We start from the raw sequence: 16,285 nt of genomic DNA, 5'->3' as shown, positions 1-16,285 counted from the left end.
CTTGACTGCGTAGCTTTTATTCACGGAGTCGGGTGTACGCAAAGAGCGGGTTGCTGTGGTAACCAGAGCACGCGCGCGCGAGAGGCGGTGGCGTAGTGGGCAGGAGCTGTGGAGCGGGAACCGGGGACGGGCTGAGGCGGCGACATGTTGGTGGGACAGGGTGCCTTTGGTTGTTTAGTCTGTTTCTTCTGTTTTGAAGAGAGAAGTGCAGCTGTTTAGCAGGTGTTTTAACTTTGCAGTAGGCTTTTTTGTTGCGCAGTTTTAAATATTGGAGGTTGTATGATTCTGTCAGCTGAGCCATTTTCTTGAGGGAAGGGGAAGTCAGCCATCGCCGATTCTGTTCAACGCTAACGATTCGTTCGGGGGCGCGTTTAAACTAGACCCGTTTTAAAAGAATGCTTTTTTTTAAAAAAATGGTATTTTGATTTCTTTTGCTGTTATATTTTGAGACCCTTCTTCGGTTTGGTACATTGGACTACTTCACTTTAACGCTTTGAAAAAGATCCACTACTTCACTTCGCAGTTTGAAAATTTGAAACTTTCCCCCTCTCTCTTTTTTTTTTTTACAGTGTTCAGTAGAGTATTAAACCAGATAAGACAATTCAGCTGATGACCACGAACCGTTCTAGCCTCTTTCATAGCTTTTCCTACCTTCCTAGCAACAAATGTGCGCTAAAATAGCTCTTCTGGGACACAGAGCACAGTTTAAAGTCAGTAGTTGTCTTTTTGGTGCATTATCTGTCCAGTCACCTGGTGCAGTCTTTTTGGAGTAGTTTTAGGGATAAGGGAGAATCTTTCCCAGGAAAATTCGGGATGGCACATGCTCGTATCTCAGCCAACCTGACCCCTGATATAGATCCCACAAAAGCTCCTATTGCATTTGGAAAGAGGGCCCTTCCTAAACTGAATGAGGAGTTACAGTCTCCTGAGCTACTGACTCAGCAGCGGGCATTGATGGTGCTCTGCGATCTTGTCCATGACCCAGAAAAAGTCTACCAGGCAATAGAAATAGGTAAGTGATCTGTTGTCATAAGCTTTGACACAGTGTGGGGGGAAAAACCCACTTTACTTTTGTGTACTACTTTTTTATTTGCAATATCTTTGGTGACACAAAATAATGATGAAGATTTTTTGGTTTTAATCTCTACTTGTTTTACCTTAAAAAGGTAAAAAGTATTGTAACCCTGTTATTCACGAATCTCAGAAAAAAGTAAAGCAGTGAATTTAGGAATTTCTAATAACATAAAACTACTAGATATATTTTCCTTAGAAAGGTGAAAAGAAAAAAGCTTTTAGTTATCCTAGAGCAGGAAAAAAAATGCAAAATCCCTTTTTTTCCCCCCTTCAGTAGACACTTTGTACCAGGTGTGACATATGACAGTGGTACCTTCCTGGATTTTTCATGCTTGAGGTGCTCGAAATACTCAGATCCCATAATAATAACGGGCAAAAAACTCTGATGCTCTGATGAACCTTTTAAGTAACAATTAATAATTTTTAAATATGGTTTACAAGTTCATTTGCAAAATCCGTGAAGTCATCTTTTGCCATTGATTCCTTCAGCAGCGGGTAGCATGGCACATCCAGCTATAAGTTTACTAGAGATATAAAACATCAGATCTTTTTATGCAGAACTCCTTCTCGGAAGTATCTTGGTGATTGTAGAATGAGTCTATAACAAAAAAAAAAAAAACACCAACCTGGAACTTCATGAGAAATGAAGATACAAGACAATATAACCCATCAAGATTATATCTAGCCACCACTAATTTCAAAGTTTTTATCCCAGCACTTGGAAGAATCTAAGTTTGGATTTGGGAAAAAAAAAAGCCACACAAGCTTATCTTTGCAATTTTTAGCAGTGTTGTGTATCTACATAGCTCATTATGTAACATTGAAGAAATCCTCCAGTTTGCCACTGCTTTTTTCTCCATTTACGTCCTTCATGTTTTTTTCCTGGTAAGAGATACCAATAATCGTGTTCAAAATTTATTAAGTTACTGTTTAACACTAACTGAAGCAATGTGAGATTGTTGGTTGATTGGGGGTCTTTTTTGGTCAGTGCTATGTGTGTATCCACATAATCATTAATGGCTCACCAATTTTATTTCTATGTGTGAAAAGCAATGCTGCATGTTTTTACATATCCCATGCTACACCTAAAGAAATTTTTAAAATTGTAGCTGTCAATCGTGCAAACCCATGGTTTTATAAAAACATCAATAGCTCCACTGACTTGAGTTATTTTTAGAGTTATGTCATTTCATAAATATTTGCAAGAATAGGATTTGGAAAGAGGGCCCTTCCTAAACTGAATGAGGAGTTACAGTCTCCTGAGCTACTGACTATACAGAAGTCAGCAGCTTGATACAGAAGTCAGCAGCTTGTTTGTAGCATGGCATTATTGGCAGTAGGCCTTGAAACTTGAAAGTTTCTTCCCTTCTTGAGATATGGCAAAGAGAGTTTCACCATCAGGACAAGATAAAAATTCTTATTGTTTGCACTTCAAATTGTGAGATAAAAATGAGTATTGCTATTTTAAATTACTGCTGAAGGTAAGAAATTTTAAAATGAACTATTGTGTCTCATAGGATTCTTGGATAACCTGAAGACTTTGCTGCTACATCATGACAGTACTGTCCGACAAAAAACAACACAAATCCTCTATATAATGGCTATGCATAATGTTGGTAGGTAGGTGTAATTCCAGAGTTTACTTAATGGTATGGGGAGCAATAAAGACATTTCAGTGAGTAATATGAACAGAATTTCTAAGTTTTGGCAAGATAGGTGCAATGTAAATAAGGGTATTTAGTTAAAATTAAGCATCCTGCAAATATAGATGAATTTTATTATGCTTAGTTAAATCTGCCCTGCAATGTTGTTTGCAGGCAAGGATTGATCCAAAATGGAGTTATTTCTGCCCTCGCTGAGCGCTTGGATGATCCAGTAGATATCTGTCGGAAGAACACGCATCAGGTTTTTGAAATGATGTCAAAATTACCTGAAGGTAAGGATTTTTTTTGGTAGTTAAGTATTCAAATAGGCAAAGCAGATAGGTAAATTTACCCGATTCCCAATGTAATATCTTCCAGATTTATTTTATTCCATTTTCCTTGAAAATCATATTTAAAACCAGTATTTTTTCTATTTTTGCTCATCTTAATTTTCTTTAGTTAATTTTCGTATGAGAATTTATTCTTTGGGTTCTGAGAGAAAACTTTAAAAGCTATAACTGTCATCTTTTTTATTGGTGGAGGAAACTATGTTTTCTAGAGCTGTTTTTGCACTTCTAAAAATTTGCAAATTGTGTAATGATAGTGAGAATACTTAGCCAAAATACAGAAAATGGTTTACATAGATAACAAGTGAAATGCCCCGTGTTAATACTCCTGGCTGGGGGGAAGGGGAGGGAGATCCTACTAGATCTGTTAATTTTCTTGGGTCTTATGCAAGTTAAGGGTACCTGCTCAAGATAGAGGTTGTGTGGACTGCATGCTTAAATTTGTATTTAAGAATCTTGCATCAAAAATTCACTTTGTCGTCTTCTGTTCAAAATGATGATCAGCTGTTCATCATGGTGCACTAGTTTCACAGCACATGGGGTTTGTAGTAAGTTTTTAATGTGAAATTTGTTTTATGCCTTCCACGGTCCTTGCAAGCCCTGGTGCAGGAGCCAAATGAGCAGCTAAGGGCACCATCCACTGCACTGTGTATTCCACAGATATAAGGTGTCTTTGACCTCAGTCACATAGACACTGTTTCTTAAAGGTACGTTTTGGACATTGCTTTCAGGTGGTGAATGTAAAAAACCAAAGTAGTAGTTTGCTTTTTCTGATATTTTATTCAAATATTGTTTGCCAGTAGGTAAAATTGTTAAATGGGCTTGGTAAGATATGAAGTTAAAAATGTGATAAATTACACCTAAATTCAGATGTCAAATTGAGCAATTCATCCTATACTCCCTGCATAGCAGGAGAGAAATCAGTATCTCCATGGACACAAAGTCTGACATATCCAAGGTGCTTTGTTTAGGATGAGATGAGTCCTGCTCTGATCATGTCCATTTATCTCCAGTGAGATAAACAGAAGCTGGGTTGATTTCATCAGTCAGGCATCTAGCTTTTAAATGCTTCAGTCTAAATAGAGGAATCCAAGCTGAGAATTTGACTTGCCAGAAGAACGCGGTTTTGTACTGGTTGTACATGACTTCTTTATTATCTGTATTTATAGTTTTCTAAATCTCTTATACACTAAGGGAATTTATGCTGATTTGTTACTTTTATTTCCAGATTCTAGTATTAGAATTTCAATAGTTTTTTAATCTGAACATTAGTCTTAAACTTTACTCTTGCAGTTGATGAAAATTATAATTTTAAAATTAAAATTTCAGTCGATAGAAATTATCAATTAAAAAGCTATACTATTTAAATTAGTAGGAAAGTGTCTTGTCTGAGGAATTCTGTTACATTACTGGTGCTTAAAAAATAATTAAATGAATGCTTAAATCCTTGCTGAGTGAGTGTATGTGAATTCTGAAAATATAAAGATGTATTTTTAAATGTATGCAACCCTTTTTAAGGTCTTAAATAATTTAATCCATATGAAGGATATTAATATAGTGGGCTAAAACTAGCCAGTTTACATATTCTCAAATCAAATGAGAAAGGGACTTGGCTTATGTGAATTTTGACGTGTCTGACTGCCTTTAAAGAATTCTGTCCCTTACCTGTAGACAGATAGATACCATCCTGTGAGTATGTGGATCATAACAGAAACTTATGGAGAAGAAAAATTACCAGAAGTAAATGAATATTGCCAAATTTTTGCAGATCACTATTTATCATTAACCATTCATCCCTACTAGCTAAGGCCTTCTTCTTAGCCCTTTTGGAACTGCATAATTCATTAATAAGTCTTGCCATTCAGTCCCTGCTGTATCGCACTTTATTATTAACTCCAACCTTCAGATGTGGCTAGATCTCTAATAGGCTGATGCAGGAGCGCTTGTCTCCTTTTGCTGATGCAGTTTTCAGATGCGTGCATGACGCACAGCTCAAGTTGACTGGAAAGGTTTCAGCGTAAACAGGGAAACTGCCTCAGGGTTTGGTGGCTGCCGTGCATACCTTTTTAGATACGGATTTGAGACTTACAGAAGTAAACTACAACTAATGTTACATTTAAACACCTGCCTGCTTTTAGGTTCTGTCTCCCAAAACTCAGAGCATGTACTAAGTAGGTTGTAAGTTGGAAGTTTAGCTACACAAGATGAAAACTTCCACTGGAGGATGAGTAAAAGTTCTAGGGGGAAAAAAAGCAACTTAAAAAAAAGCCCTGAGATCAAATGAGGGCTTTTTTTCCCCAGTGTTTGCAGTTAGACACTTCCTAAAAAGCAGGGACTAAAAACAAGTGTTATATAGAAAGCGTTTTATTAGAACCATCACTTCTATTTAGACACTTAGTGTAGCAGTAAGCAACGTTAGCTCTTGGTGGTGCTAAAACATAAAAGGTTGCTTATTAAGAATGCCACATAAATCAAAATACATTGCCCAAACCAGAGGAAATGTAGTGGTACACCATACTGCCACTCAGGTCTACTCCCATTGTGCCATCTTTGCCCCTGCAGGCATCTGAATATGTCATCTTAGGTCAGGAACCACTGATGGGATCTGTCGCAAGTGTAAAACCAGTTTGGTGATAATCAGGAAATATGAGATTATACTATACAAGGAAAATCAAGTTGCCTGCTAGAGTTGAAGAATTATTAGACCCCTGCTGAGCAGAGAACTCCGCAAAAGCTGAGAACCAACTGAAGCAGTGTCTCTCCTCAAAACCTTGCCTTTGATTGAAGGCAAAGAATTCACAGCAGCTCTGAAGTGAGCAGGAACTTCTGCCAGAGGAAGACCAGCTTCCAAATCTTGTTACAGTCCCAACTTAGTAAAAGTTGCCTATATTTACCAGAAAGGCTACAATTCTCTGAGTGTGAGTTGCTTTTCAGTGAGGCTTCTCTTAAGCTAAGACTGATACCAGTTTCTTCATTTTACCTCTCCCAGTTGAGGTACTGGTGGCACATAAGAATCATGTTTTCCAAACCAAATTAACATTGAGACTTGTTTTGGGAAATGGTTCTGGAGTTTCATCTCCAAAAATCAGAGAAGGGCAATTAGTAGTGTTGAATAGAGGATATTTAAATAATTGTAAAATTAGTTATTTGGTAAATTCTGTGCATCAGCGCCTTCATTGCAGTTTCCTTTTAAGTGTAAATAAGGAGAATTACTTTATTAGAAACCTGATATTTATGTCTCTTTTGAATAAGTTTTTTTCTGTTCATTAATTCTCAGCATTTAGTGTAATCCTAATATATTTGCAGTGATCATGCTCTGTATACATGTAGGCCAACTTTTTCCCTATTGCCCCCCCTTCTATTTATAAGAAATTAAAAATGAATGTAGAGGAACTCTTTACGTCTGTGAAGCAAGCAGAATTTGAGCTCTGTCTTCTGATCCTATATTCAGATATCTCAGAGAGCATGATATGTCTAGCAGTCTCTTTATAGCTTGCTTGAGTCATACCTTTCTAGGTGAAATTCTCTTCGAAAGCTTAGTTTCTTCAGCTATGAAATGATGCCAGATTTTGACTATTTCCTCTGTCAATGTTTGTGCTGTTAAAAGCCTCCAAGACTTGTTCAGGATAGAAGTCCTTAACTAGATTAAAGTTAGTCTTGCATAGCTTTCTACAGACCAAATTTTCATACAATGTCCCTTGACAGTTTGGGGGTGGGTGGGGGAATAGACAAAACCCACGATCCTCAGCCAGTCAGGTATGTACAGTATGTAGGATCAGTGGCGTAGAAGCTGAGCTAACATGTAGTCTGTGAAGTTATCTCTGAGTAATTATCCTTGGAAAAATGTGTTTTTCAAGCCATGTATTCTTTTCATTTAGACAGAAATATAACATATATATAAAAATATACACACCTGTGTTTAAGAGTTAGAAAATAACTCCTTGAGCAGAATTGTGTTACTGTAGCATGAACTCACATACAGATGGCTATTTACAAAAAACCCAAAAAGGTGCTAGAACCATTTCTTTGCTATGAGACAATTTGGGGAATTATCAGGGAGAGCAGCAAATATTTTCCAATAGGTGGTAAGAGTCACAAGGCCCAATATAATTAATTTGACATATTACAGATACGGCAATAGTATCTGCTTGGGAATTCTTCATCCTTCTTCAGCTAGCCAAGAAATTGTCTTCCTCTTTGCATTTACTTCTACATCTTACATCCAGATAAGGAGTTAGGATGTACCTTGAATCAGCTGAAGGAAGTCAGCAATTAAAATACCATTCTACAGCTAGATTTCCGATGTTTTCTAGAGCTGAGGTAATTTACAGGGCCAATAAAGCAGTATGTGCCACACTAGACAAAAGGAACATGAGCTGTACAACATGCATTTGGCATGAAGTGTAGTTGGTTTTGTTCACTGCAAAGTGGTCAGTGATTCCAGTTAGCTCTATGCCAGGCCACCTGTTCTTTCTCCAAACAGGAGTAATTTAGGAAAACATGGTTATTTTCAGCAAATCCACTTGCAGACTATTTTTGATTCCTAAATTTAAGGATGTATACCAGTATCCTCCAGGAACAGTGCGATCATTAAAAACCAAACGGTGGGAAAATCCACAAAGATTTGGAGAACATTGAGGAGTAACATTTCCAGAAGAAACAACTTAGTGGCAATACTTAATGGCAGAAGAAAGACAAAACTAAGACAGATATATGTATTCAATAGAGATAGATGAGGGAAAAGAACCAGCAGCAGAAGAAAATGAGGCAATCATGGGAAAAGTTAATAAAAAAACTTTCACTCTGTGAAAACAATTTGTTGACATGCAATACTTAACAATGTTAGTGAAAGGGTGTTAAGCAGTGATAAATGACAATAACAACTGCAAAAATAGTTCCAGGAAAAAAAATAATATCTTTCACTAGGTTATGGTTAATACTGGAAAAGTGTAATAATTCTTACCCATTATCTGTTCTGTCTTTTATGATTACTTAATCCTTTTAGGCAAAGCCTGAGATGGATTGGATAGGGCAATGGATTTTTAAGCTTGCCAGAACATCTGTTTGGGAAGAGTTGAAGAGATAATATTTCTCCTACTTTACTGACCCACAGTCTCCCCACTATTCCACCCTTGGAACGTTATAACCAATCAATCAGATCTATGGATAAGGACCATTTAAGGATACCTCTTTCCCTTTGAAACTTATTTTGCTGTATGACCTGCACATGATAAAAGGACAGATGGCATTCTTATTGCAGCAGATGGAACATCTCTTCTGTGAATGTCATTGTTGCCCAGGTGAAGTGAAATCCCAGCTGTATTAATGCAGCTCTTTCAGGTGGCAGTACACTGCATCACTGATAAACCTGAGAACTGAGAAAATAGATGCAAATTTAATTGCATGATTTATCCAGGTGGACAACTAAGAGTCAAGGGATTTCACTTCAGCACCTGTCCTCAGCCCAGACTTTTTAGTGTTATCTTCCCTGTGCCTCAGTTTTCTTCTACAATCAGAAAATAGAATTACTTTACTTCTGTGTAAAACAATTTATTTTAACATCTTGAATTCTTCAGATAGAAAACAGTAACCATGAGTTACTCAGAATACTAAGATCAAAAACATCATAGGAATTAAATGATTAGAGAGTTAATAGCAAGGAATTGCTATTCAGAGAACCTGATTATGTGAATTGATTATTTAAACCTAATTATTTACTGCTTTATGCCTCCCCATGCCTATGCTCTTCTTAAGTTAAGTAGGAACACAGTGCTTCAATTTCTTGTCTCCTTCCGAAGATAGCCTTCATTCAATGAGTAATGCAACACATTCCTTTTCTTTAGAAATACCCTTAGGCCTTTGTTAAAATATCCTAGGTTCTCCACTTATATTGTAGGTTGCCTCTAATACTTACATTGGAAAGACCTTAGTTGAATAAAGATTTATTTTTTAATATAAAATGTCTCTTACCCTCCTCATAACTGACTGCACTTTTATTTTTAGTTCTCCTATCCAGCTTTCTTACCAAGAAGCTATGCTCTAATGAATGCCAGTGTTTTCTTGTCCCTTCTTTCACTAGTCTCAAACGGCCACAGTACCATGAAAGCTAGAGGTGAAGGAGGCATAGCATCTAACGGTCCACTCACTGGAAAAGGAAGCCCTGGCTCATTTTATACCTTTTTCACACTTCAGCTGGCTAATAATAGGATATTACACTATAAAAAGCAATTTAGACTAGAAATCCTGTGCAGTTTCTCAAGTAAATGATAGCACTTTTACAGTAAACAGAGCTTAGAGGATCCTGTATGAGCTCTATGGACTGTACTAGCAATTACAATATAGAGTAAACTCACCAAGTCAAGCAGTCTGACTGCAAATTTCTCAAGCAAGCAACAGTATCTTCTTATTACAACACCTAAATACTCCCTGTGTGGCATGACAAACCTTTTATACCTTCAAGGCACAGCCTCATTGGCTCTTTTGCCTCTGTTCTTCAGGTGTAACAGTTGACAGGGAATGCTTAAGGGGGCCCTGTGTCTTTAGTACGTGGATAAAGTATCATGTTCAAAATTAGACAGATTTTTCCCCATTATCATTTATGTCTGGTCTGAAGAGTTTTGAAAGTCTTAACCCATGACTTGAGCCTCAGAGAATATATTTGGTTATGGCTGCATTCTCTAGCAAGGCTGAAAATGATTATTGCTTGAGCTACTGTCTTCAAGAGTATTATAGTTCTCTTGGCAGTCGCAGCTCATTATTAGCTTAAGTCTCCTGGTCACTTAAAAAAATCCTAGCTTGAATTTAGATATTCTCAAATAGACCAAAAGAAGGATTCTTAAACATAAGCTAAAAAAGATCAGGACTTCGTTATGCATTTTGTAGAAATGCCAAGAAGCAAACAAAGGGATGAAACTATGCAAGCACTTCAGATATTTTCAGCTGGTCTCAGACATGATTAATGGGGTGAAGGGTTCTAAGTCAAATTCTGTTTAAACTCCAGGGATATTGTTTATCTAGCATCCTCTAAAAAAATTATTTTTATGAGTTTATGCTGTTTATGCAAGAGTTGCACCTTTTCTTAATGTACATCCACACTTCTAAAGATTTCAGTTAGAGGATGTTCTGGAAGAACCTTGTTATAGTCTGAATGGATGGAATTTTCAAGAAAACTTCAATAAAAGCCATCAATAAGACTTATGCTGATAGATCACTTTATATGGTCACTTTTAAAAAGTACTTAGATTTTTCTTAAAGCCTAACTTTTCACAAGCATGAACTTGTGACTTTCATTTGATTTTGGAGACTTGCTGAGAGCCCAGTAGTACAAAAATGTGAACATATTTTTCAAGTTTTTTTCTATCTTTAAATACAGGTTTAGGAGACGAACTTCAGGCACTATTCAAAAATTTTTATATGTGCTTATACCTAGATGTGTATTTCTAAGCATAGATATCCATGCAACAAAGTACCTGCTTGTGTAAGACAATATGCAGGTAGGCTTCTTACGTATCTTGCTTCTCTCCTGATATTTCCTATAGATCTTGATCTACAACTTCTTTCCTGAAATTGCTACTAACCATCTCCCAAAAAAACCATAACAATAATATGCATTCAGAATATGTAAAGATACTAAATGGGAACACATCCCTTAAATCTTACTGAGTTGCTCAAATATAATTGCTTAAGATTGAAATTGTTGAATGTTGGTGAATAAACTGAGGAAAAAGAGCTGGTGCAAATAAACAAAACTCAGCAGTCTGTCATAAAGGAAAGAAAGCTTCACAAACATTATCCAATTAAGTAACTGTTGTAACACTAATTAATGAACACACTATAGACACGTTCAGTATCTTTTGAATTATTTATTTTTTTAAGTGGACAATTTAAATGTTGATGTTATTAACCATTTTGTTTTAAATTTCTTAGAGCCCTTGGCTGAAATTTCTTGCACTAATCATAGTACATAGGGGGAACAAAAGTAGAAGGTTATCTTCCAGTGTGCATGTGTGTCTGTGTCTCTGTGTACGTATGTGCTTTACAATTATCAAACATATATTTACACACCAACTTTACACTGAAGTCTTTAAGAAGTCTTTTCTATGGCAGGGGAACGAATCAACTGACCAAACACTCAGGTCTATATGATCCATTTGAGATTTTCCAGTATTGTCCCACTGAACTTCTTATGCATTCAAACTTTTGCTGGAATGTTACTTCATCCAGTAGTGTTTCTTTATGAGATGAAACCTGGAGCTGAGGAATGCATCTCTTCAGTTTCCTTAACTTCACTAAACTGTAAATAATTTAAATTATTAAATTGAAATATCAAGACATTTAGTTATTGTTCATATCGCTCATCTTTAACCTTCTAATAATACATCACATTTTTAAAATAATTAGAAAAACAACAAAAAAAAGACTTTGGAGGCTATATACTATACAATCTCCATGGCTCCTGCTTCTTGGGAAATCTGTTACAATATTACAATTCCCAGAATATATTTGGAGCAGTGGAACAGAATTGTCCGTTGGCAACTTTCACATTCAGCAATCCAGAGACACAACATTAATTTTAAAAATTGCCTTGTGATTTATTTTTTTATCTGGATTAAAAAAGGAACACTAACCTACTTTTAAATATAGTTTGTTTTTTGTGAAACACCACAATATTTGGCAAAAAAAGATGTAAAAGACGACTGTTTTGATGTATAAAACTCCTTACCAGTAGAAGAAACACTGACCTTAATTTGGCCTATTCATAGATTCATCTCATGTAGTTTTGCTGCATATTTGAAGCCTAAAGACCAAAAAGAGCTGCTAGTCAGTTTGGAAATCACAGAACAGTTGTGCACCAACAATTCCTTTAACAGGCAAGATGTCCTTGATAAACAGTAAAGTAAAGCAAAAGTGTGTACATAGTATATGCTGTGAGTCATGTGCGTATGCATACATGATGTATGTGTATATACTGTTTGGTTGTGTGTACCAATATTGTGGGTGCATGCCCATTCTCTACAAATTTAAGTAGTATTTTGCTTAAACTCTCCTTTTCTGTAGCTTCTGGTTCGAACTAGCTTTTCTCCCCAATACAACCATTCTGCTCCACATCCTGCAAACAAGTTCATCTGTCACTCACCATCTTTATATCTTCGTGTCTGTAAAATTTTAGGACAACTGGATGAAGAATTATTTCTTACACAGAACATGATAACACTCCCACTGTAGGAAATGGAATGAAACAAATGGAATAAAAGTGCAGTGACTGTGGTGAAAACACCTCCACAGAGTTATGCCTCAATCTCTTTTATTGTTTTTGTTTGGGGTTTTTGAGTTGTTGGATACTTTTTCCACTGGGGATTGCGTGTGTGTTTTTGGAGAGGAGGCTTTCGCTCTCATAAACACATATTTGTGAAAAATGATGTAGTAGGTTAAGGGGGCATAAGAGGAACTGTGTACATACATCAGATTTCCCCTTTTCTCTTCTTGGGCTACTAAGCATTGCCCCATTTTTTTCCACTAGAAGTGGAAGTGGTTAGCCCCTTTCTTATCACTTCAGGAAAACAGATTAAGCCCAAGGATTCTTAGCAGAGGCCGATATATTTGAGATTGTTCTGAATGATGACATCTGTCACTGCATCAAAGACAAATTGGATGTTACTGGTATCAGTGGCGCAGGTGAAGTGTGAGTAGATCTCCTTGGTCTCCTTGTTGCGATTCAAGTCCTCAAACTGGCGTTGGATGTAGACTGCTGCCTCCTCATAAGTGTTTTGGCCTTTGTATTCAGGAAAGCAGACTGTTAAGGGTATGCGTCGGATTTTTTCTGCCAGCAGATCTTTCTTGTTCAAAAAAAGGATGAGGGAAGTGTTGATAAACCAATTGTTGTTGCAGATGGAATCAAAGAGACGCAAACTTTCTGCCATTCGACTCTGTAGGAGAGGAAACAACAGTGTCAATAATAGTGTTTCAGCATAACTGTGAAAAGCACACAAAATATATTATGTCTATTGCTGAGCAAAATCTGCTTTTAGAAATAACTTTTGTTTTATTTGGTAACTGTCCATATTACCTGACCATGAAATTTCAGGAATTTTAATTCACTTATTTTGATACATTTCACCACAGATTACCTCTTAGTTTATTTTTTTACAATATTCGACATCTATGGAGGAAAGTCTAAAGCTGAAGATTTATAAACAACAGGTGTAACTTGGGAAAACATGGTTGTGTTCAAACTTAGGTTAGTACTATAAACACATTCTTTAAATAAAAGGGATGAGTTATTTCTAAGAATTTCACACTGCAGAAACATTCTGCTGTTAACATTTTTTAAAGAGACGGAAATACTACAGCACAATTGTAACATTGCATCATTAGATATGTAATTTAGCACACCGTGCCTACTCAGAGTATTTTCCTTGCCTTACTTCTCCCCATTGTATAATGGTAAGCTTGGAAGAGTACACAAGAACCACATTCTACTATGGTGGGACAATTTGCATATTTATAGGTGAAAGCTGAGTTTAGACAGACATGTTTAACATCTTTCTGTCTGCTGCCCTGAGTGAACTCCACTTAAGAACAATTTAGGATGACCACCACAATTATATATTTGGGAATAACAATCCAATGCTGCTATAAACTGAGAGCAGAAAGGTCCGTTAGAAATGAACGGCCGCCTTGAACGTTCCTCGTGTATTGCTGCTACGATACGCTTGTGTACCTGGAGCTGTCCGTGGTACCAAGCGCTCTTGGAAGGCAGAGTTTATTGCTCGGTTTACACCCATAAATAAGTGTAAATAAATGTAAATGTTTTGAATAGGAAATATTCTAGACTATTAAAATAAATATCACTCAAGTACTGTCAAAAGTAGATAGAGAAAATATCTTAATCAGGCAGTTTTGCTGAGGTCAATGTTTTCCAGCATGTTACAATTTAGATCTTTATTTCTGTTAGGTTTCATTGGCACATGAGCATTATCATTATCTGACTAACTTTAGTCATATATTTGGTGTGGCCAGTTTTAAAACCTTTATCATGCATCTTCCTATGTTCTGTTACATAGGCCCAGATCCTGGCATTAGTTCTGGAAGCTCCTGTTAGACCTATCTGATTCCACAGTCATGGAACTAGTTTTCAGAAATACCTCTTGTAACAAAAACCAAAAAAGTTCATTTGACTTCTTGCATATATACCTGATATTAAATACAAGCATTCTTCCCAACAGAAAAAAAAAAATGCTTTTTGATGGACTTCTATGCTTGGTATTCTTTTATCATATAGAATCATAGAATTGCTGAGGTTGGAAGGGACCTTTAAGATCATCGAGTCCAACCTTTAGCCTACCCTGACAAGAGCCACTTCTAAACCATGTCCCTAAGCGCCCCATCTACCCTTTTTTTAAACACCTCCAGGGATGGTGAATCCACCACCTCCCTGGGCAGCCTATTCCAATATTTAATAACCCTTGCAGTGAAAAAATGTTTCCTAATATCCAATCTAAACCTCCCCTGACGTAACTTGAACCCGTTTCCTCTTGTCCTATCACTTGTCACCAGGGAGAAGAGGTCAGCCCCCATCTCTCTACAACCCGCTTTCAGGTAGTTGTAGAGGGTGATAAGGTCTCCCCTCAGCCTCCTCTTCTCCAAGCTAAACAACCCCAGCTCCCTCAGTCGTTCTTCATAAGGTTTGTCCTCCAGACCCCTCACCAGCTTTGTAGCCCTTCTCTGGACACGCTCCAACACCTCAATGTCCCTCTTGTAGCAAGGGGCCCAAAACTGAACGCAGTACTCGAGGTGGGGCCTCACCAGTGCCGAGTACAGGGGGATGATCACTTCCCTAGTCTGGCTCACCACACTATTCCTGATACAGGCTAGGATGCTGTTGGCCTTCTTGGCCACCTGGGCACACTGCTGGCTCATATTCAGCCGGCTGTCAACCAACACCCCCAGGTCCTTTTCTGCCGGGCTGCTTTCGAGCCACTCTGTCCCAATCCTGTAGCACTGCATGGGGTTGTTGTGACCCAAGTGCAGGACCCGGCACTTGGCCTTGTTGAACCTCATACCATTGGTCTCAGCCCATCGGTCCTGCCTGTCCAGATCCCTCTGCAGAGCCAACCTACCCTCAAGCAGATCAACACGCCCGCCCAGCTTAGTGTCATCTGCGAACTTACTGAGGGTGCATTCGATCCCTTCATCCAGATCAGTGATAAAGATATTAAAGAGAACCAGCCCCAGCACCGAGCCCTGGGGGACACCACTTGTGACCGGACACCAACTGGATTTAACTCCATTTACCACCACTCTCTGGGCACGGCCATCCAGCCAGTTTTTTACCCAGCGAAGAGTACACCTGTCCAGGCCATGAGCAGACAGTTTCTCCAGGAGAATGCTGTGGGAAATGGCGTCAAAAGCTTTGCAAAAATCCAAGTAGATAACATCCGCAGCTTTTCCCTCATCCACTAAGTGGGTCACCTTATCATAGAAGGATATTAGGTTTGATAGGCATGACCTGCCCTTCACAAACCCATGCTGACTGGGCCTGATCACCCTGTTCTCCTGCATGTGCCGTGTAATGGCACTGAGGAGGATCTGTTCCATGACCTTCCCAGGCACCGAGGTCAGACTGACTGGCCTGTAGTTCCCCAGATCCTCCTTCTGGCCCTTGTTGTGGATGGGTGTCACATTTGCTAACCTCCAGTCAGCTGGGACCTCCCCGGTTGTCCAGGACTGCTCACAAATGATGCAAAGTGGCCTGGCGAGCACTTCCACCAGCTCTTTCAATACCCTTGGGTGGATCCCATCCGGCCCCATAGATTTGTGCACCTCCAGGTGCTGAAGCAGGTCCCTCACCGTTTCCCTTTGGATTACAGGGGCTTCATTCTGCTCCCCATCCCTGTCTTCTAGCTCAGGGGTCTGGGTACTCAGCGAACAACTGGTCCTACTGCTGAAGACTGAGGCAAAGACTTCATTAAGTACCTCAGCCTTTTCCTCATCCTTGGTCACTATGTTGCCAGCCCCATCTACTAGAGGACAGAGATAATCCTTAGTCCTCTTCTTATTGCTAATATATTTATAGAATATGTATACAAGGAACATAAATTTTGCAAAAGTTCTCAAAATCTTTATCTATCATTGTATCTATTCATCTATCTTTGTATCTGTTTCTATTTATTTCCTGCAAATAGAGACTGAATAGGACAGACTGGAAAATAGCTATGTATT

The 16,285-nt window shown here is 38.1% G+C and overlaps 2 protein-coding genes across 2 annotated transcripts in view; one reads left to right on the top strand and one right to left on the bottom strand.

Moving 5' to 3' along the window:
• Nucleotides 1–55: 55 nt before the first annotated feature.
• The window catches only part of RSPH14 (radial spoke head 14 homolog), a 98,409-nt gene continuing 82,179 nt past the window's right edge, over nt 56–16,285 (top strand). The window contains exons 1-3 of the mRNA XM_074606230.1: nt 56–1,012; nt 2,592–2,694; nt 2,892–3,010. Coding sequence (XP_074462331.1) covers nt 814–1,012; nt 2,592–2,694; nt 2,892–3,010 — 421 coding nt within the window. The 5' untranslated portion in view covers nt 56–813. The remainder of the gene's footprint in view (nt 1,013–2,591; nt 2,695–2,891; nt 3,011–16,285) is intronic.
• GNAZ (G protein subunit alpha z) overlaps nt 10,937–16,285 on the bottom strand; it is a 68,221-nt gene continuing 62,872 nt past the window's right edge. Inside the window, exon 3 of the mRNA XM_074606229.1 lies at nt 10,937–12,990. Within this exon, the coding sequence (XP_074462330.1) occupies nt 12,646–12,990 (345 nt within the window). The 3' untranslated portion in view covers nt 10,937–12,645. The remainder of the gene's footprint in view (nt 12,991–16,285) is intronic.

This window comes from Larus michahellis, chromosome 13, assembly GCF_964199755.1.
Source record: "Larus michahellis chromosome 13, bLarMic1.1, whole genome shotgun sequence".
Lineage (NCBI taxonomy): Eukaryota > Metazoa > Chordata > Aves > Charadriiformes > Laridae > Larus > Larus michahellis.
This window is presented reverse-complemented; position numbering and strand designations above follow the sequence as displayed.